The following is a 21,953-nucleotide window of genomic DNA, read 5'->3' as shown; positions in this document are numbered from 1 at the left end:
ATTTTTTACCCTATTCACCTGTACTGCCTCGCCTTAATTGCCTATTTATGCTAATTATGCAAATTGCCCAAAATGCAACAATATTTGTATTACAATTTATATGACTTCATCTATGCTAATACACTGGCAGGAATCATACCAATGAATTAAAAGGCTTGAAGTCTTGAAATGATAATAGGTGGTTGGTTCTCATAATCAGATAGGGATTGCTGAGGGACCAGATTCCAAAACAGGCTGCAGTCGAGTGGTGGGACGCTGACGGACGGGTGCCAATCTGGAGCACAGACCAGAGAAATCAAACATGGAGAACAGGTGTCGATCTGGAGCAAAGACCAGAGAAATCAAACATGGAGAACGGGTGTCGATCGGACAGACCAAAATAATGGAACACGGAGAATGGATGTAGGTGGATGCTCTCACGCTGATCACAGACGAGATGCTGTATCTAACGCAGATCACAGACGAGATGCTGTATCTAACGCAGATCACAGACGAGATGCTGTATCTAACGCTGATCACAGACTAGCTGTGATGCCATGATGTTCCCAACCATCTGCAGTCTCAACCTAGAAGCACACTTACTGTAGAACCATCAGTAGAAATGTTGATATGCTTGCTAAAAAACCATCAGAAATGTCGGCGTGCTTGCCGTAGAGCCATCGGGGTGGTGGCGTAGTGGTTAAGGAGCTGGGCTAGCGTGCAGTATACTGAAAGTTGTGGGTTCAATTCCCAGCTTAGTCAAGTCATGTTTATTTATAAAGCACTTTAAACACAACACCAGCTGACCAAAGTGCTGTACAATAAGAAAAATACTGCTTACACCGTTGTGCCCTTGAACAAGGCACTTAACCCCAAGTTGCTCCTGGACAATGAAATCTCTTGTAATATAATCAACATATTATGTAAGTCTCTTTGGACAATAGTGTCTAAATGAATAAATGTAAATCAGTAGTAGTGTTGGCACGCTTGCTGCAGAACCATCAGTAGTAGTGTTGGCACGCTTGCTGTAGAACCATCAGTAGTAGTGTTGGCACGCTTGCTGTAGAACCATCACTAGTAATGTTGGCACGCTTGCTGTAGAACCATCAGTAGTAGTGTTGGCATGCTTGCTGTAGAAGTGCAGCCAAACTTGCTGTAGCACCACTATGATTCTCCAGTCTGGAGGTGACCAGACCTGCAGAGTTTGGTCATTCAGGGCTTTGCTCTCCTCATGTGAGAGCAGTGCAACGTGGCAGAACTGGAGTGCTGGAGGGTGTTTAAGCCAGCAGGGGGCAGCACGTCCACATAATCTTCATGTGGACACAAGCAGAAACTCCCCCCTGAGATCAGTTCACAAGGCCTAAAGATTAAACCCTCTAGAAATATCATTATTTGTTTTTTTTTCTGTTGAAGGGTTAAAGAAATGCTTGAAAGTAACTGGTTATTAACAATTCTTACATTTACACATCCTGTGTAATAGATGTGTCAGAGTGGACATCTGAAACAAAAGTGTTTTTCACCATCAGTACAAGGTAAAATATTGTTATACAATATTCCTTTATTATTATTTCTTGGTTAAAGTCCTTTAAGTAAGACTGGTAAGTACTTACTTACTTACTTACTTACTGTAGGCTATGTTGGGTAGCATATTTATACAATGTTTGTAAGAAAAGTTTAACAACTATAACTATCTTTTAACTATACAAGTTATCATGCTAACTGGAAAGCAAACTGTATCTGTAACTTTTGTTGGTGTTACTAAGGTTGATGTGTATCTGCAGTAAATCAGCTATATTTTTAAACTTGTTTGAAGGAAATGTGCCCTACATTTTAAATACCATCATTACCGTTGAGATATTTTAAACTCTGTGCTTTTTTCATGTCCTAGCCAGGTCCAGTTTTCATGTCCTAGCCAGGTCCAGTTTTCATGTCCTAGTTTGGTCCAGTTTTCATGTTCTAGTTCCCTAGTGCTCCTCCCTAGTGCTCCTCCTCCCTAGTGCTCCTCCCTAGTGCTCCTCTCCTCCCTAATGCTCCTCCTCCCTAGTGCTCCTCCTTCTCCCTAGTGCTCCTCCTTCCTAGTGCTCCTCCTTCCTAGTGCTCCTCCTCCCTAGTGCTCCCTAGTGCTCCTCCCTAGTCCTCCTCCCTAGTGCTCCTCCTCCCTAGTGCTCCTCCCTAGTCCTCCTCCCTAGTGCTCCTCCTCCCTAGTCCTCCTCCCTAGTGCTCCTCCCTAGTAATCCTCCTCCCTAGTCCTCCTCCCTAGTGCTCCTCCGCCCTAGTGCTCCTCCCTTGTGCTCCTCCTCCTAGTGCATTACACAACTATTTTGTCCTGCCGTGTCTCGTTTTAACACAGTAACCACGACAACAATGTCATTGCATCAGTGTGCAAAAAGGCCCGTCACACTTAGGGTGTGTTCGAAACAGGTAAAGTTGCTGCCTTTTAAGATATCTAACTGGGAAGCAAGGCAGCAAGTGCGGTTCGAAACCGAAAAAACAAATTCTGCTGCCTTTTAAGATATCTTAGAATTCCCCAATAACGGTAATTTTTGGAGGCAGCATCGATGCACACTTCATTTTACTATCTGATCAATTTACTATCTGATTATGCCATTGTTGTAACCATTAATAGCGTCTGGTCTGATATATCTGCCGGTGCTACGCTCATTTTTAAAAGATGCATTTAATCCAAAGTCATGTCTAATGAGACAGCTCTCTATGTAGGAAGGGAGGCAGTAGGTAGCTGTCTCCCGTTTCGAACACACCCTTAGACTTCCTTGCCCCTCCTACACACACTCGAACTTTCACAGATTTACAGACACTCTGACTTATAGTATAGCCTCTTAACCAACCAACACACACATTGACTTATAGTATAGCCTCTTAACATACCAACACACACTCTGACTTATAGTATAGCCTCACACACACACACACACACACACTCTGACTTATAGTATAGCATCTTAACACACCAACACACAATCTGACTTATAGTATAGCATCTTAACACACCAACACACAATCTGACTTGTAGTATAGCCTCTCACACACCAACACACACTCCACTAGCCTCTTAACCAACCAACACACACATTGACTTATAGTATAGCCTCACACACACACACACACACACACACTCTGACTTATAGTATAGCATCTTAACACACCAACACACAATCTGACTTATAGTATAGCATCTTAACACACCAACACACAATCTGACTTGTAGTATAGCCTCTCACACACCAACACACACTCCACTAGCCTCTTAACCAGAGGTGGAAAGTAACGAAATACATTTACTCACGTTACTGTATTGAGTAGTTTTTGTGTGTATTTTGTATTTTTTAAGTAGTTTATAAAATCGGTATTTTAAATTTTACTTGATTACATTTTGAGTGAAGTATTGTACTTAAGCTACATCAAAAATCCCATCCGTTACTTGAGTAAAAAAAAAAAAAAGTTAAGACTGACGAAAACGGAAAGGGGAGAGAAAAAAATCGCGCCCTAAACCACAAGCCTAGTGATAATGATCAGCGTGTAGCCTACAACAGGACGTGAATCTGCTGGCCATGCAGTCTTTCTGAAAGTGATGGAGCTGGATCACGAGATGCATCAGATTAGCCTAACCTATGAAAGTGTATTTTCCACTATTCCAATCGGTTGTCTCAGTTCATTTTAGCACTAATGATTGCGGAGATATTTAAGCAAACACCATGGGATTTCGTGGTTTTGGCGTTTGTGCTCACCTTTCTTTGGAAAGAAGTTTATTAGCAGTTGTTGTTTCCCCTCATTTTGATGTCTCTCTTTTTCCTGTTTTGGCCTTTGTTTTTAGTAACCTGACTTGGCTTTCTTGGAGAAAGACATTGCACCAGCAGCAAAACAATTAGCGGTCCACTACTAGCGATGCTCAACTAAATAAACAAAAGATAGACTACCTTATGAATCGTGCAGGCGGACTAAACCATTTAGCTCTTTAGCAAGGGAGAGTGAGAGTGACCTTACACAGTTTTCACTATGTTTTGTATACAAAATCCAGTCAGTCAAACTTTACATTTCGTCTGACATTCATTTTGACATTTAATTTGGAAGTTAAAATATTCAGGTAAAATAAATATATGGTGGAAATAAGTATTGAACGCTTAATTTTTTTTTCAGTAACTAACCTAAACTTCCAGTGAGTCTATTCGAAATTTTCACCACACATTATATTAACACACATATAAAAAATCCAAACATAAGAGTTTTATGTATTAAAGTGGAATGAAAAAAAAAAAAAAAGTATTCGTGCCTACTGAAATTTCTTCAATACTTTGTGGAAAAGCCTTTGTTTGTAAAGGCAGCTTCAAGACATTTCCTATATGACAAAACTTATTAGTGATTTTGGCCCATTGTTCTAAACAGATTCCAGGGGTCCCTCTTGTGAATCCTGATCTTTAGTTACTTCCAGAACTATTTAATTGAATTGGCTGCCTTCAAGTCTTTCTGGAGCTTTCTCCGAAAGTGGTTCCTGTGCATGGCAGGTTGATGATGCAGTGATGTTTCTTCCACTTGCAGATAATGGCTCCCATGCTGCTTACTGGAAGATTCTGATGTTTTGAAATGCATTTGTAACCAGTTTCATTGATATGTTTTGCAACAATAAGGTTGCAAAGGTCTTGGGAGAGCTTTTTTGCTTTTATCCATCATGAAATGTTTCTTGTGTGACACCTTGGTAATGAAAAACCTAGCCCATTAATATTTAGGCTACTAACCAAGCTTATATTAATTTGCACAGATAGAAAGGATAACTACTCTCTATACAGATTCCAGCTCGCTCCTTCCCTTTCCTTGCCTTAGCGCTTTTTCTTAGCGTGTTCAATACTTTCCCCCTTTGTTATTCCACTTCATTACATGACTCTACTTATGGAGTTGTTTGGATTTTTTTATGTGTGGATTACCTGAGTTATTACTAATGCCTGGTGAAAATGTTGTGCCCCTGTATTCCACTTTTACGGGCCCTCTCCTCCATTGGGGCCCCATACTTCCCACTTTCCCCCAGTACGACGCCCCTTTAATCTGCTGAACCTTCTGCTCGTTTCCAAATATAAAAAACTCTCTGCAACTCAATATTGGCCTGCCTGCCTCAGCTGCCTGTGAGGGGCTTTTCAGTTGTGCTGGATTATGGTTCACTGCAAAGCTGACCCAAGGATGAGTGCAACTAACTTTGAAAATCAACTACTGCGGCCCTCGGGCGGCCATAATGCAACACTTATCGTGCATCTATTTCAGCAGAAATGCGTGAGCGTAAGGCTTCACTACACCAATCTTGCTCCAGCAGCGAGATCACAACAGATGATTGCACGATGTCTTCACAGCACACCACATGATTGGCTCAATGTATTTTACAACACACCACATGATTGGCTCAATGTCACATGTCGACGTTTTGCATGCGGAAGGGTTGTGATATGTGTAGACATATGATGTGTAGACAACTGCCATATTGGCGTTTGGCCCCATACATTACTATGACCCCATACATTACTATGGAGGATTTTTGAGTGCTGTATCTCCTCATTAGAAAGTCTTTGGTAAAACTGGTTGTTCTGGTACCCACCCCCAAAAAAAAAAAAAAAAGTAACTAAGTAACTTTTTACTTAAAGTACATTTTAAATTAAACTTTTTTTTACTTTTACTTGAGTACATTTTCAGATCGGTATTTGAACTTGTACTTGAGTAATATTTCATCAAGGTATTGGTACTTTTACTTGAGTACAATATTTTCATACTTTTTCCACCTCTGCTCTTAACACACCAACACACACTCTGACTTGTAGTATAGCCTCTCACACACCAACACACACTCCACTAGCCTCTTAACACACCAACACACACTCTACTAGCATCTCACATACCAACACACACTCTACTAGCATCTCACATACCAACACACACTCTACTAGCATCTCACATACCAACACACACTCTACTAGCATCTCACACACACACTGTGACACCTTTATATTGTCTGTGTCACAGTGTTTATTTTGAAGACCAGTCTGTGTGTGTGTGTGTTTGTGTGAGTGAGTGTGTGTGTGTGTTTCAGCAGAAAGGAGGAAAGATAGCACAAGAACCACAGAAAGAGGAAAGGCAGCTGAAAGGGGGAAGAGAGCAGAGAGAGGGAGCGAGAGACGCAGCGGTGTCACCGATCAAAAGAGGAAGCTTCAGCGAGTCACGCCACCACAAGCCAACAGAATACTGTCTCCAGCACGTCAACACCCAAGAGAAGACCGTCCATAGCGCAACACCACCACCCAGCAGAATACCGTCTCCAGCACGTCAGCACCCAAGAGAAGACCGGCCCCCAGCACCACACCACCACCCAACAGAAGGCAGAATACTGTCTCCAGCACGTCAACACCCAAGAGAAGACCGTCCATAGCGCAACACCACCACCCAGCAGAATACCGTCTCCAGCACGTCAGCACCCAAGAGAAGACCGTCCCCAGCACGACACCACCACCCAACAGAAGGCCGTCTCCAGCACGACAACACCCAAGAGAAGACCGTCCATAGCGCAACACCACCACCCAGCAGAATACTGTCTCCAGCACGTCAACACCCAAGAGAAGACCGTCCATAGCGCAACACCACCACCCAGCAGAATACTGTCTCCAGCACGTCAACACCCAAGAGAAGACCGTCCATAGCGCAACACCACCACCCAGCAGAATACTGTCTCCAGCACGTCAACACCCAAGAGAAGACCGTCCATAGCGCAACACCACCACCCAGCAGAATACTGTCTCCAGCACGTCAACACCCAAGAGAAGACCGTCCATAGCGCAACACCACCACCCAGCAGAATACTGTCTCCAGCACGTCAACACCCAAGAGAAGACCGTCCATAGCGCAACACCACCACCCAGCAGAATACTGTCTCCAGCACGTCAACACCCAAGAGAAGACCGTCCATAGCGCAACACCACCACCCAGCAGATGTACAGTGACAATGAACTCTCTCTATTCTATTCTAATCAATGAACACTCTCTATTTTATTCTAATCAATGAACACTCTCTATTCTATTCTAATCAGTGGGTTTACTGCATTTGATGTGTGTAAATTGCAGTCTTTTATTGTAAATTACAGACTTTATTTTTGTCATTAAAATTTTTGAAACATTTTACGGGTTTCTGTTCACCTCTGGGACTCTTATTGACGAATAAAGCTTATTCATACTGACATGTTCAAATGATGAGAATGAACAACTAATAAAGCACATTTATACTGATGTGTTCAAATGATGAGAATGAATCTCCTCTCTTAATGCAGGTCTGGACTCCATGTGTGATGCTACTCAGGATGCTGCATGTGATGGGGCTCTGGGAGAACCTGTGTACCTGCAGCTGATGAGGAACACCAAAGGACATCAGCTGAGCCTCCATTATAATGACATAGCTGTTTTTAAATTCAGAAATTTCAAGTCAGTGTTCTATGAGGACTTCAACACCACATCAGTCCTCCAGAGGTGGCAGTTTGTTTCTGATAACGGGACCATGATTATCAACCCTGCAGAGAGGAGAGACGCAGGAACATACAGAGTGGAGATCACTGAGGAGACAACAGGGAGAGGAAAGAAACACACAGTACAGCTGACCATTAAAGGTAAATCACTTTAATTAATTTCTGGAGCTTTAAAAAGTTACACAACCTAATCATTGCAAGTAAGTCACTGCATCCAGATCAGACTCAGCAGCCATCATTATTATTGGTACAGAGCCTCTGAGCCACATGAGTAGGGTTCAGCACCGTGTGATTGGTACATATGCCTACATAGCGTTCAGCACTGTGTGATTGGTACACAGATGGCTTTATGAGTAGGATATGAGTAGGGTTCATATTGGATAAACCCCATGTGATTGGTACAAAAGACACAAAAACACATCTTTCATGTCTCATGCAGGGATTCAACAGTGTGTGTGTGTGTGTGTGTGTGTTTATTTTGTCCTTCAGATTTAAACCCTGTGCTGCCTGCATTAGTGTCTATAGTGCTCCGCTGTGTGTGTGTGTGTGTGTGTGTGTGTGTGTGTGTGTGTGTGTGTGTGTTTTTGTCTTTCAGGTTTAAACCCTGTGCTGCCTGCATTAGTGTCTATGGTGCTCCACTTTGTTGTGTGTGTGTGTGTGTGTGTGTGTGTGTGTGTGTGTGTGTGTGTACGCGTTTTGTCTTTTAGGTTTAAACCCTGTTGTTCCCGCATTAGTGTCTCTGGTTCTCCTCCTGATGTGTGTGTGTGTGTGTGTGTGTGTGTGTGTGTGTGTGTGTGTGTTCTCTTTCAGGTTTAAACCCTGTAGTTCCTGCATTAGTGTCTCTGGTTTTTCTACTGATGTGTGTGTGTGTGGCCGGAGGCGTGTTTTACTTCTACAGGAGGAAGAACACACACACACCAGGTGAGATATGCTCTCCCTTTACTACACACACACATACACACACGAACCTCCACACACATAGTAACACACACTCATCTCTCTCTCCCTCCATCTCTACCCCTCCCTCTCTCCACCTCTCCCTCTCTCTTCATCTATCCATCTCTTTCCCTCCATATCTCTCCATCTCTCTCCCTCCCTCCCTCCATCTCTCTCTCCCTTTCTCTCTCCATCCCTCTCCCTCTCTCTTCATCTATCTATCTCTTTCCCTCCATCTCTCTCTCTCTCTCTCTCTCTCTCCCTCTCTCTCCCCAGCTGCCCCAGAGGAGCTGCACTATGCGGTGGTGGACATCATCCACAGGAGGCAGGAGGATTATGAGCCCTCAGGGCCCACACAGGACTGTGTGTATGCTCAGGTGCAGCCCAGACAGTGAACGTGTGTGTGTATGTCTGTGTGTGTGTGTGTGTGTGTGTGTGTGTGTGTGTGTGTGTGTGTGTGTGTGTGTGTGTGTGTGTGTGTGGGTGTGTGTGTGTGCTCAGGTGCAGCCTAGACAGCGTATGTGTGTGTGTGTGTGTGTTAGTTCAGTTACAATCTGGACAGTGAAAGTGTGTGTGCACGCTAAGCTGCAAACTGGACAGTGACATAAGCAAGAACACACCATCATTAAAACATGTTCCAGAACACACAACATCTACCAGAACACATGAGAACATCTAGAACACATGAGAACATCAACCAGAGTATAATTTGTATTGTATTATTTACAGAAATGTTTATTATTGTCATTGGTGTTCAATAACAGGCACTGTAAAATGTGAGCACAATTCAATGCTTTTGGATGAAACAGCAAAGAAAATTAAAATGACAATGATTCAAATTTGCAAAATCTACTTTTATTTGTTTTTAAGTAACATGATCCAACTTCTAATCATCTGATTGTAGAGAGCTATTTTGAGCGTTGTAGTTTTCCCTTTCCGTGTGCAAGTCACATGACCAATGTGAACTGGATGTGTCTGGCTGAGCTGAGGTGTCATGGCAACCATCAGTTAGGGCTTAAAAGGAAAACCTCAAGCATACAAAAATGACGATAAAAAAGAGAAGTACAAATACTTTTTAAAAAAATACTCTGGTAAAAGTAGAAGTACTGATTTAACTTCTTTACTCAACTAAAGTAACATTTACTTAAAGTAAAAGTAAATGTAGTCCTGCGAATGACAACCATTTTTTATGCAACGGTACCTGGACCACACAAATGTTACTAGAGTGCAAGAGTGCCAGTCGGTCTGTGGGAGTGGCCACAACTTTTTGACATTTTCAAACACACACAGGAACGTTTTTACCTGCAAATGTGTCTTAAACTTCTACCATTATTACACACACACGCACACACACACGTATATCTTAGGCACTGATTCACACACACACACACACACACTAACACACACACACGTATATCTTAGGCACTGGAGGGCACACACACGCACACACACACACACACACACACACACAAGTATATCTTAGGAACTGGAGGGCACACACAAACACACACACGTATATCTTAGGCACTGGAGGGCGACACACACACACACACACACACACACACACACACACACAAACGTATATCTTAGGCACTGGAGGGCACACACACTCAAACACACACACACACACACACACGTATATCTTAGGCACTGGAGGGCACACACACACACACACACACACACACACACACACGCATGTGTATCTTAGGCACTGATTTACACGCACACACACACACACACACACGTGTGTCTTAGGCACTGATTCACACACACACACACACACACACACACACACACACACACACACACACACACACACAAACGTATATCTTAGGCACTGGAGGGCACACACACGCAAACACACACGCGTATATCTTAGGCACTGGAGGGCACACACGCGCACACACACACACACACACACACACACACACACACACAAACGTATATCTTAGGCACTGGAGGGCACACACACGCAAACACACACGCGTATATCTTAGGCACTGGAGGGCACACACACGCACACACACACACACACACACACACACACAAACACACACACGTGTATCTTAGGCACTGATTCACACACACACACACACACACACACACACACACACACACACACACACACACACACACAAACGTATATCTTAGGCACTGGAGGGCACACACACGCAAACACACACACACACACACATATATCTTAGGCACTGGAGGGCACACACACACACACACACACGTGTATCTTAGGCACTGATTCACACACACACACACACACACACGTGTAAATCTTAGGCACTGATTCACACACACACACACACACACACACACACACACACACACACACACACACACACACACACACACACACACGCGCGTATATCTTAGGAGGGCACATTTGAGACACAGGAGATCTGCTGCTGCTGCATGAACTCTTATTGAGTTTTTCTCTGCAGATAAACATGTGGACTGAGGAGAACTAGGGCATGATCGTGAATGTGTGTGTGTGTTCGTGTGTGTGCATCAGTATTTGTGTGTCTGTGTATGTGTGTGTATGAATCAGTATATGTGTGTATATGTGCATCAGTATGTGCATGTGTGTGTGTGTGTGTGTGTGTGTGTGTGTGAATCAGTATGTGTGTGTGTGTGGGGCTTCCTTGTTGTCCCTGTCAAGGGTGCCATGGTCGTGGACCCCTCAACAGACGCAAGCAAGATGCAATATACAGTTGAATGGGTTGGGATAGTGCAATATCAGTATAGACTGAGGTTTAAGATTAAAAATAAATATAGTGCAAGGCAGTTCAGTGCAATGATCATGTATTAATAATACTATTGTAACAGTGTACACGTACACAAACATAGAGAAGGCAGAGAAATCTATCTCTCCTCTACCCTTAAGTGAAGCATTGAACAGTTTAATGGCCCTGGGGACAAATGACTTCCTCAATCTGTCTGTTGTGCATGACAGTGAGCAAAGTCTCCAGCTGATCAGGCTCTTCTGCTTTACAATAGTGCTGTAGAGTGGATGACATTCATTGTCCAAAATGCTGATCAGTTTGTTCACGGTCCTTTTGTCCGATATTGAAGTGATGCACTCCAGTTCAGCTCCCACTACAGAGCCAGCTTTCCTTACCAGCCTGTCAAGTCGCCCAGCATCCTTCTTCTTTGTGCTTCCTCCCCAGCATACCACTGCAGCTGACGCTGGCAACAACAGACTGGTAGAACATCCGGAGGAGCTTATATTACTGCATACATTGAAGGACCGCAGCCTCCTCAGGAAGTACAGCCTGCTCTACCCTTTCTTGTAGAGTGCTTCAGTATTGGCTGATCAGTCCAGTTTGTTGTCCAGTTGTAAGCCCAGATACTTATAGGTGCTTACCACCTCCACATTGACCCCATCAATGAAGACTGGTAGCAGAGCGGTAGCACACTATGTGTGTGTGTTTGAGTATTATGGGATGTGTGTGAGAGTGCAGAGTATTATGGGATGTGTGAGTTTGGAGTATTATGGGATGTGTTTGAGTGTGGAGTATTATGGGATGTGTGTATGTGTGAGAGTGTGCAGTATTATGGGATGTGTGTGTGAGTGTGGAGTATTATGGGATGTGTGTGGAGTATTATGGGGTGTGTGAGTGTGGAGTGTTATGGGCTGGAAGTTCCCATTCCCCGTGTCAAAACTTGCAGGAGATGACAAGAATTTCTGCAGAAAGAGGAAGACAGGAAGACACTTTTTTTTTTCACTCTTCCTCTTTAACACACACACACAGACAAACACACACACTCACACACATAAGTGTGCGCGCACACACACACACACACACACACACACACACACACACACACAGTCTATCTGTATCAATCTCTCACTCAGCCCTGCCCCTATTCCTTTTTATTCTATTCCTCTATTTGGCTCCTCTCTCTCTCTCTTTTCTCTATCTCTCTGTTCCTTCTCTCTATCTCTCACTCTCTCTCTCTCACTCTCTCTCTCACTCTCTTGCTCTCTCTCTTTTCTCTATCTCTCTGTTGCTTCAAATATTGCGCAGTCGGTGCTGTTAGTTTCTCCAAGTGCCACCACACACACACACACACTCACATACACTCAGCACATCCGAGTCATCTCAGGGGCTCAGCAGGTTGTGTGTGTGAGAGTGTGTCCATCTGCATGTGTGTGTGTGAGGGAACTGGACTCATCAAGACTGTGTTCCAGACCAGGATGAAAACTGTGTTGGGACTTCTAGTGCTGCTGGCTGCATCTACTCATGGTAAGGGTGTGTGTGTGTATGTGAGAGAGAGAGAGAGAGTGGAGAGAGGCTATAGTAGAGTGTCTGAACGGATATGATGAAGTTTGTAATCATTGACTTTGTTTTGAGACTAAACTAACAGAGTTACAGGCTTTTGCAGGTGGGTGTGGTACTGTATGTAGACATTTTTAGAAATGCATTTAGGGCTGCACTGGATTTCCCAGGATTGTTCTCTTTTTTGAGTGACTGTCCCGGATAATTAATAATATTTCCCGGGACACAAATTGTCACGGTTTTTGGTGAAAATTAACTTCTGATTATGATTTCTGCAAGTTTCAAATAGGTTTGTTCTTATCGTACATCAAATCCCGTGTAGCCTGCGTACACAGACATAAAAAGCATGCTTTTTGGTGATTGGCAGCAAAAATAGAGTTTACATTATTACCTAGGAACTGCCGCGCAACCACAGACCCAGATCCCACTTTGTAGTTACACACGCCTGTCCTAGTTGCTCTGTTGGCAGCAGTAGGGAGAGGAGTCCAAAGTGAGTGTGTGTGTCTGCGTCAACGAGTGCATCAGGGCAAATATATATAGGTGAGAAACTGTTTAAAAATTGTATTCACCACGCCCATCATGCACAAGGGCACCAAGGGTCATAGGGGGTACCAAAATGTAGCCAATAAATAGCTTTACTGCAAACTCCTTTTCTCTCTTCGAGAATGTTTACGATGTGAAAATGCACCAACTTTGTGTTACATGCAAGGATGATCATGCAGCAGCATCTAATATGAACATTATTTACTCTAATTACAGTTTTTTAAATTGCTAACAAGCACTTACCCGTACTTCAGATACTTTTTCTTAACTCTTAACACAGACTCACACCTACAAAACACATTTGTCCAAATGGATCATTTTCTTCTCAAAAACATATTTAGTTAAATATATACTAACTTATCATTTCTAAAGAGAACACATCTTTCTCTGCACACATTAACTTTACCAAAACACTGGAAATCTGACTCAAAATGAAATAACTCTGTCAAAGAATAACACTTGTTTTCACTTCACAGGGTACATGCAGTCAATCAAAGTACACCAGGTTTCAAAATACTGGCTATTGTTGACATTACAAAAACTGCATAGACTTTTATGTTTCAGTTTTACAAGTATTTGCATGCAAATCAGTTATTTTTCCTTTACTGTTACTGCTTTACTGTTAATCCTTTACTACAGGAGGTAGAAATATACTGTTTACAGTATGATAGAACAGAACAGTGAACAAAATGTCCATGAAACACACAAGAGCATTCTGAACAAAAAACAACAGCAAAAAGCCCAGATAAAAAAGGGGAACTAAAAAATCCACAAAATTACTACTGTATCTAATTTCTGCGATCTTCAGGGTTAGGCCACATGTTTTCATCGACATTGCATCTGATATTATCCAAGGCATCATTGACTACTGTTCTTGCAGCCCTTGGAATGCCACCACCATGCATTCTTACCTTGCCCTCTCCTTGGGCCTGCTCCTATCACTGCTCCTGCTCCTCTCCCTGCACCTGCTCCTATCACTGCTCCTGCTCCTCTCCCTGCACCTGCTCCTATCACTGCTCCTGCTCCTCTCCCTGCACCTGCTCCTCTCCCTGCACCTGCTCCTATCACTGCTCCTGCTCCTCTCCCTGCACCTGCTCCTCTCCCTGCACCTGCTCCTATCACTACTCCTGCTCCTCTCCCTGCACCTGCTCCTATCACTGCTCCTGCTCCTCTCCCTGCACCTGCTCCTCTCCCTGCACCTGCTCCTATCACTGCTCCTGCTCCTATCACTGCTCCTGCTTCTATCACTGCTCCTGCTCCTCTCCCTGCACCTGCTCCTATCACTGCTCCTGCTCCTCTCCCTGCACCTGCACCTCTCACTGCTCCTGCACCTCTCACTGCATCTCTCACTGCTCCTGCTCCTCTCCCTGCACCTGCTCCTCTCCCTGCACCTGCTCCTATCACTGCTCCTGCTCCACTCCCTGCACCTGCTCCTATCACTGCTCCTGCTCCTCTCCCTGCACCTGCTCCTATCACTGCTCCTGCTCCTCTCCCTGCACCTGCACCTCTTACTGCTCCTGCACCTCTCACTGCATCTTTCACTGCTCCTGCACCTCTCACTGCATCTTTCACTGGGCCTGCTCTTCTCCCTGGGCCCCTTGCTCTTATTCTTCCTCGTCCAGACATGACAGTGTTTGTCTTTTTTTGTTTCTGTTTCCAAAAACATCACTCCTCAAAGTTTTCCTTTTACTGTATAAGTGTCAATGTCATAGAAAAAATAACCCTTGCCACTGAGTCTAAGTCAGACTGGAATCAGCTGTGGTTGGCCCAATATACCCAACATAAATCAGCTGTGTGTCATTGCAGAAGCAGATGTTTTTATACTGTATCTAAGGTTTGGAATATTGTTTTTGCTATTGTGGGATGTTGTGTGTTAACATTCGTAAATACTACAAAAACAATCCATAGTTTTGTTGGGAGGTATAGCTTGTCTGTAAATGTAAGAAAATGTACAGTAAATGGGGGCAGCCGTGGCCTACTGGTTAGCACCAGAGGGTTGCCGGTTTGAACCCCGACCAGAAGGAACGGCTGAAGTGCCCTTGAACAAGGCACCTAACCCCTCACTGCTCCCCGAGCGCCGCTGTTGTTGCAGGCATCTCACTGTGCCGGGATTAGTGTGTGCTTCACCTCACTGTGTCTTCACTGTGTGCCAAGTGTGTTTCACTAATTCACGGATTGGGATAAATGCAGAGACCAAATTTCCCTCACAGGATCAAAAGAGTATATATACACTTATACTTATACTTGCATTGTGGAAATATGTTCACTGACTGCATATTGTGTGAAAACGACATGAAATGTGTGAATGGGATGACCACAAAAGACAGATGCTGTGCAAATTGTGTTTAAAGTTTTGAAAATGTGACAACTGGTTGGTCAAACGCTTGTTAGCGACTGAAAAAACTGTACACTTTTGGTTTAAATTAGAAAAATGTAGACATGGCTGTGGCAGAGAATTTCAAGGCTAGCGCTTTTCTAACGTACTACACGTTGCCACTGTTTCCACCAATGATATGTATCACTGCATCATCAACAACGTTGTTGGAACTACGGTGTTCGAACGCCGGAAGTAGCAAATTGGGACACAGGTGTGACTTTTCACTCTTGTTTGCGATTGAGAGTTCAAACCCTAGTACCCTTTCTATAAACACCAAATCCAAGAATGATGGATCGCACTACAAAGGTTGCGACGGAAGTTAGCCAACTACGCTGTCCAGAAACGCACCGCTGAGCAGCACAGAACATTATTATCCCAGATGACAACACACCTTTCAACACACCTCTCCTCTCAACACACCTCCCCTCTCCTCTCCTCACACCTCTCCTCTCTTCTCCTCTCCTCTCCTCACACCTCTCCTCCTCTCCTCTCCTCACACCTCTCCTCCTCTCCTCTCCTCACAGCTCTCCTCTCCTCATACCTCTCAACACACCTCTCCTCCTCTCCTCTCCCCTCTCCTCCTCCTCTCCTCTCCTCACACCTCTCCTCTCCTCTCCTCCTCTCCTCTCTTCACACCTCTCCTCTCCTCACACCTCTCCTCTCCTCCTCTCCTCTCCTCACACCTCTCCTCCTCTCCTCTCCTCACACCTCTCCTCTCCTCATACCTCTCTTCACTCCTCTCAACACCTCTCCTCACACCTGATCTCTTGTTTGTCCTGTACAGCAACACCATATGCACTCAGAGATGTGAGGAGTGTGTGTGTGTGTGTAATGTAGAGATGTGAGGAGTGTGTGTGTGATGATGTAGAGATGTGAGGAGTGTGTGTGTGTGTGTGATGTTGTGGAGATGTGAGGAGTGTGTGTGTGTGTGATGTTGTAGAGATGTGAGGAGTGTGTGTTTGTGATGTTGTAGAGATGTGAGGAGTGTGTGTGTGTGATGATGTAGAGATGTGAGGAGTGTGTGTGTGATGATGTTGTAGAGATGTGAGGAGTGTGTGTGTGATGGAGAGATGTGAGGAGTATGTGTGTGTGATGTAGAGATGTGAGGAGTGTGTGTGTGTGTGATGTAGAGATGTGAGGAGTGTGTGTGTGATGTAGAGATGTGAGGAGTGTGTGTGTGTGTGTTGTAGTAGAGATGTGAGGAGTGTGTGTGTGATGATATAGAGATGTGAGGGAGTGTGTGTGTGTGATGGTGTAGAGATGTGAGGAGTGTGTGTGTGTGATGTAGAGATGTGAGGAGTGTGTGTGTGTGTGTGTGATGATGTAGAGATGTGAGGAGTGTGTGTGTGATGGTGTAGAGATGTGAGGAGTGTGTGTGTGTGATGTAGAGATGTGAGGAGGAGTGTGTGTGTGTGTGATGATGTAGAGATGTGAGGAGTGTGTGTGTGATGTAGAGATGTGAGGAGTGTGTCTGTGTGATGGTGTAGGTAGAGGCCTGGTCATCTCCTCCTCCACTCTCTCCTGCTCACACTGGTTCCACGCTTGCAGAGTTCTCTGTACAGTATTGTAGGTAGAAGAGGCCTGGTCATCTCCTCATCTGGGTTGACTTCCTCTTCCTCCTGCTCTCTCTGCCTCCATGTTTGTAAAGTTCTCAACACGCCTACCTGAGGTCGATCTGTAGTGATATAAGCTTCCATACTTCCATACATACTACTTCCATACTATTTGAATACCTGTGTATGCATGTTCGCAAATTCTCTGCATACTGAAGAAACAAAAGCCAAAAACACAAAAGTGTTTTCCCTCTATAGTCTGTGTGTGTGGTTGGTGCCTTGTGTGCTTATTCACATGGTGGACATGTGGAATGTTTTGAAAGAACACATTTTTTAAAAGACTTTTGAAAGATTTTGCAAAAATGACGCGCCTTTGCAAGACATTTATAATGCAACACACACATACAAACAAACACACATACACAGTTACACACAGAGACACACATTATTGTGGCATCCGACGCATTTTTGCTCGGATCCACTTTGACAAGAGTAGACAAGGTCTTGTACGCGTAGGTATCGTTATTCCTTCAGTATTTATTATGTTCGAATGCATTTGTTACATAAATTAGAGTAGGCTACGATCACGGTCAAAAAAACTATCTTCCTCCACTCCCGTCAGCTCATTCAAACTCATCAGCTGCTTCACCTGTGTGTGCGTATCTAAGTAGGCGGAGCAGAGGCACCCAATCCGTGCCCACAATCAAGCACCCTGTGACACAAATGCGCTACATATTACAAACTATAAAATAATCTTACATAAATTATACTCATACTAATTTATAAATTACAAATAACTTGAATAGCAGAAATGGCTCCAACATCCCGGCCCCTAATTGTCCATAATATTTAACAATTACTCAAAATACTAAATATGGAGCCATAATGTAAAACTAAAATAAAAATGTTATCTGATGCTACCCTAAACCAGTGCAAACATCAGTCCACAATAATCATCATTCATTCAAGGATGTCAAAACATTTCAGGACAATACATTTGGATATATATTTTTTTACATTTGTTTCCTTTTTTTTTTCACAATCAGTGATCCCCAGAATCCCCCCAAAGGCCATGGTGTGTGTGCACAGTCTCTAGAGTCCAATGGACAGCAAAAATGTCACGAGTGTAATGTGGTGCGAAAATGTGGAGTCCATGTATGTATATGTAGTGTAGAATTTAAAAGTCCATGGGTGCAAGTGTACTGGTGTGTGGGCACGCAAGTCCAGATATGTAGGTTTGTCAGTACATGAAGGCGTGCAAAGTCAGGGTCAACGAAAGGGTCAGTCAGAGTCAGAGTCCAGTCAAGTTAGGCCTCCAGGAGTAGGCATAACTTAGTAATAGGCCTCTCTAGGATGTTACTCTGGGTTCGAACTTTCATTCGTCGTACATATCCTCTGCTGTCTGGGATGGTCTCGATCACTCTCCCCATAGGCCATGAATTGCGCGGTGATGTTTCATCCACAATCAGTACAATGTCATCTGTCTTGAGATTCTTTCTGATCACGTTCCACTTTTGCCTTTCCTGCATAAGGGGTAGGTACTCTTTGACAAAGCGCTTCCAGAACAGGTCAGTGATGTACTGCACCTGTTTCCATCTCCGTCTGGAATAGCAATCATCCTTCTGAGATAATCCTGGTGCAGCAGGGGTTTCCCTTTCAGCAAGAGCAGATGGTTAGGAGTAAGGGCCTCTGGATCACACATTTCATTTGAAACCGCAGTGATAGGTCTATCGTTCAGGATACTCTCAACCTCACACAGAACTGTCTGCAGGCTCTCATCATCCAGCTTCTGCTGTCTGATTACAGAATAGAGGACCTTTTTGATGGTACGTATGAGTCGCTCCCAAGAGCCTCCATGGTGTGAGCCAAAGGGTGGATTAAACCTCCATGTTATTCCTCTTGCTGATAGACGTTGTTGGATCTGGCAATGATTTAGAAGAGAGAGTGCTTCTCTCAACTCACGTTCCGCTCCAACAAAGTTGGTGCCGTTGTCAGAGAACATTTCTTTGACCTGACCCCTTCTGCACATAAATCTTCGGAGAGCATTTACTGGAAGGACCATAGGCGCAAGAAATCCGAGAGGATCGTAAACAGAGTTGGCGACTGAGAGAATGCCCCGCCGTGTGTAAGGCTGTTGTTTCAGAGAGATATCGAAGCATAGGGTGTCTGTAGCAATGCTCCACTGAACGCCAAGAGCATGCTCTAGTGGCAGGTCGCTCTTCTCCAGATTGACATCTACAATCTCCTTCAAGGCTCAATCTTCTTCTGGGATTGAGGCTAGCACAGAGTTGCTATTGCTAACCCATTTTGTCAACCTGAAGCCTCCTGTAGCACATGCTACTCTGAGCTCCCTGACCAGACATATAGCTTGGCTGTCCGAGGCAACAGACTTTAGGCAGTCGTCTACGTAAAAATGATTTCTGATGGTATTCAGAACATCTGTGGCCACCTTACCCTCATTGTCTAAGGCGGTCCTCTTTAGTGCATAATTGGCACCACTTGGCGAGGAGACAGCACCAAAGAGATGCACTACCATTCTGTAGTCTGTGAGGGGTTGACTGACATCACCATCAGGCCACCATACGAAACGCAGAAAGTCAGCATGATTTTCAGGGACTCTGACTTGATGGAACATCCCCTCAATATCTGCCATCATGGCTACTGGTTTCTGTCTGAATCTGAGGATAACGCCCAGAAGTGTGTTCATTAGATCAGGTCCTTGAAGTAGCTGAAGGTTCAATGAAGTGCCCTGAAATGATGCAGTACAGTCAAACACAACACGAATTTTGTTCTTTTTCTTATGGTAGACGCCGTGATGGGGTATGTACCACACCTTACCATTGCTTTTGGACAGTTGGTCATCCGGTACTCTTTCTGCATGACCTTTATCGAACATTGCCTTCATGAACTTTGTGTAATCGGAGTGAAAGTCCTTGTTCCTTAAAAGTTTCTTACGCAGAGTCATGGCTCCCAGCTCGGCTACGGCCTTGTTGTTTGGCATGGTCAACTTCGCATCACATAATGACCATCCTTCTTCACGACTGACTCATCAGCTATCCTCAGGAACTTTTTGTCCTCAAAGGACAGCTCTGCTTGCTCTTCACAGGCCCTTTCCGGGAAGTCGAGATTGTACTGCTTGACCAGCAGATCCTCCAGTTTTGCCACATGGATTCTGTTTGAAGAGACACTGAGTCGGCCACGTTCATCAGTATGTGCTCCGGCACTCAATGGACCATTGATGAGCCATCCTAGTTCGGTCTTAACAGCATAAGGCCCGTCTCCTTGGCTATGTACTATCTTCCAAGGCTCTAGTGCCCATGGGGCATTGGCTCCAATAAGCAGAGCAATGTCTGCTTTAATGTCGGTAAGTTTAACGTCCTTCATATAAGGCCACTTTTGTATGTCTTTCTTCGTGACGATGTTTTCATGGCTCACTGGAATGCTGGATTGCGTGAAGATTTCGGGTAAGTGTGTGAAGTTCATTCTGTCAATGCTGCTCACCTCTAAGCCAATGACACGGTAAGTACTCACAGGTTTCTCTTGTCCCATAGTTTTTAATAGGATTTCAGTTCTTCTGCCCTCAACACACAGATCTTCCATCAGCTTCTCAGTGCAAAAGCATGCATTGCTTCCAGGATCGAGGAATGCGTAGGTTTGTATGCTTTTGTTGCCCTTCACGGCTTTCACCTTCACAGGCACAATGGCAAGTTTACAGTCGGATATGCCGGCCCCAGTATGCTTCGTAGACATAGTAACTGCCACAGAGTTGCTACTGATAGCTGCGGGGACTGCACACTGTTCCACTCGGACATTATGGCTAGTCTGGCTCTGCGCAAAAGGCCATTGATCTGAGGCTTTTTGCTGATGGATATGGAGAATTGTTGGATGTTTTTTCTGACATGATTGGCAGGTCAAACGCTTTTTGCATGCACTACTTGTATGACCTTTGACAAGACAAGCGAAGCACATTCCGTTTTCTTTTAAAAACTTAATTTTTTCATTATGTTGTTTTGCTGCCATCTGGTGACAAGATTCCATGAAGTGATTTCCTTTGCAGAAAATGCATGGCTTGTTGAACGCCACTCTTGAGAGGTTCTCAGGTTCTCTTGCTCTTTCCACAGTCAGTGGTGCACACCGGAGTGATTGTGGTAGCAAAGCTTTTGCTCACAGTTTGCTTACGTTCAGGTGTTTTAAAGATTTTAGCAGTTGACTGTTGAAGAGAGCCAAACACTGGGTCTAGTAATATTTTAGATTGCTTTTCAATAAAGTCAACAAGATGATGAAATCGAGTTCTTCTCTGTGTGTTTTCCTGTATTTCACATGCTTTCCCTCTCCATCGTTCCTGTAGTTTGAATGGTAGTCTTGACAGGATGAGTTTTAGATTGGATGGGGTGTCGAGCTCAGACATATCAGGGAGGTCTCTGGCTACATTACAACAGCTTCGCAAGTACAAGGCATAGCTGTTCAGCTCTTTTGCGTCCTCAGATCTAATGATATTCCAGCTCAAGGCCTTTCCAATGTAAGCAGTTGTGAGGCGATATGGATCTCCAAAATGAACATCTAGCAGACGTCTGGCTTCCACATATCCACGATTTACATCCATATGTAGGCAGCTTCGAACTAACTCTTTTGGCTGCCCAGAGGTATATTGTTCTAGGAAATAAAGACGGTCTATGTTGTCAGTTTTTCCTTCCACACAGTGTTCAAACGCATGAACAAATGGGCGATAGCTCAAAAGATCACCATTGAAGACAGGTATTTCTCTGAT

At 44.1% G+C, this 21,953-nt stretch overlaps 1 protein-coding gene across 1 annotated transcript in view; it reads left to right on the top strand.

Moving 5' to 3' along the window:
* Positions 1-12,478: 12,478 nt before the first annotated feature.
* Positions 12,479-21,953, top strand: part of LOC125307639 — a 19,933-nt gene continuing 10,458 nt past the window's right edge. Inside the window, exon 1 of the mRNA XM_048263693.1 lies at positions 12,479-12,679. Within this exon, the coding sequence (XP_048119650.1) occupies positions 12,580-12,679 (100 nt within the window). The 5' untranslated portion in view covers positions 12,479-12,579. The remainder of the gene's footprint in view (positions 12,680-21,953) is intronic.

This window comes from Alosa alosa, chromosome 14, assembly GCF_017589495.1.
Source record: "Alosa alosa isolate M-15738 ecotype Scorff River chromosome 14, AALO_Geno_1.1, whole genome shotgun sequence".
In the NCBI taxonomy this organism is placed as follows: Eukaryota; Metazoa; Chordata; class Actinopteri; order Clupeiformes; family Clupeidae; genus Alosa; species Alosa alosa.
Note: the sequence above shows the minus strand (reverse complement) of the source record. Positions and strands in the feature narration are given on the sequence as shown.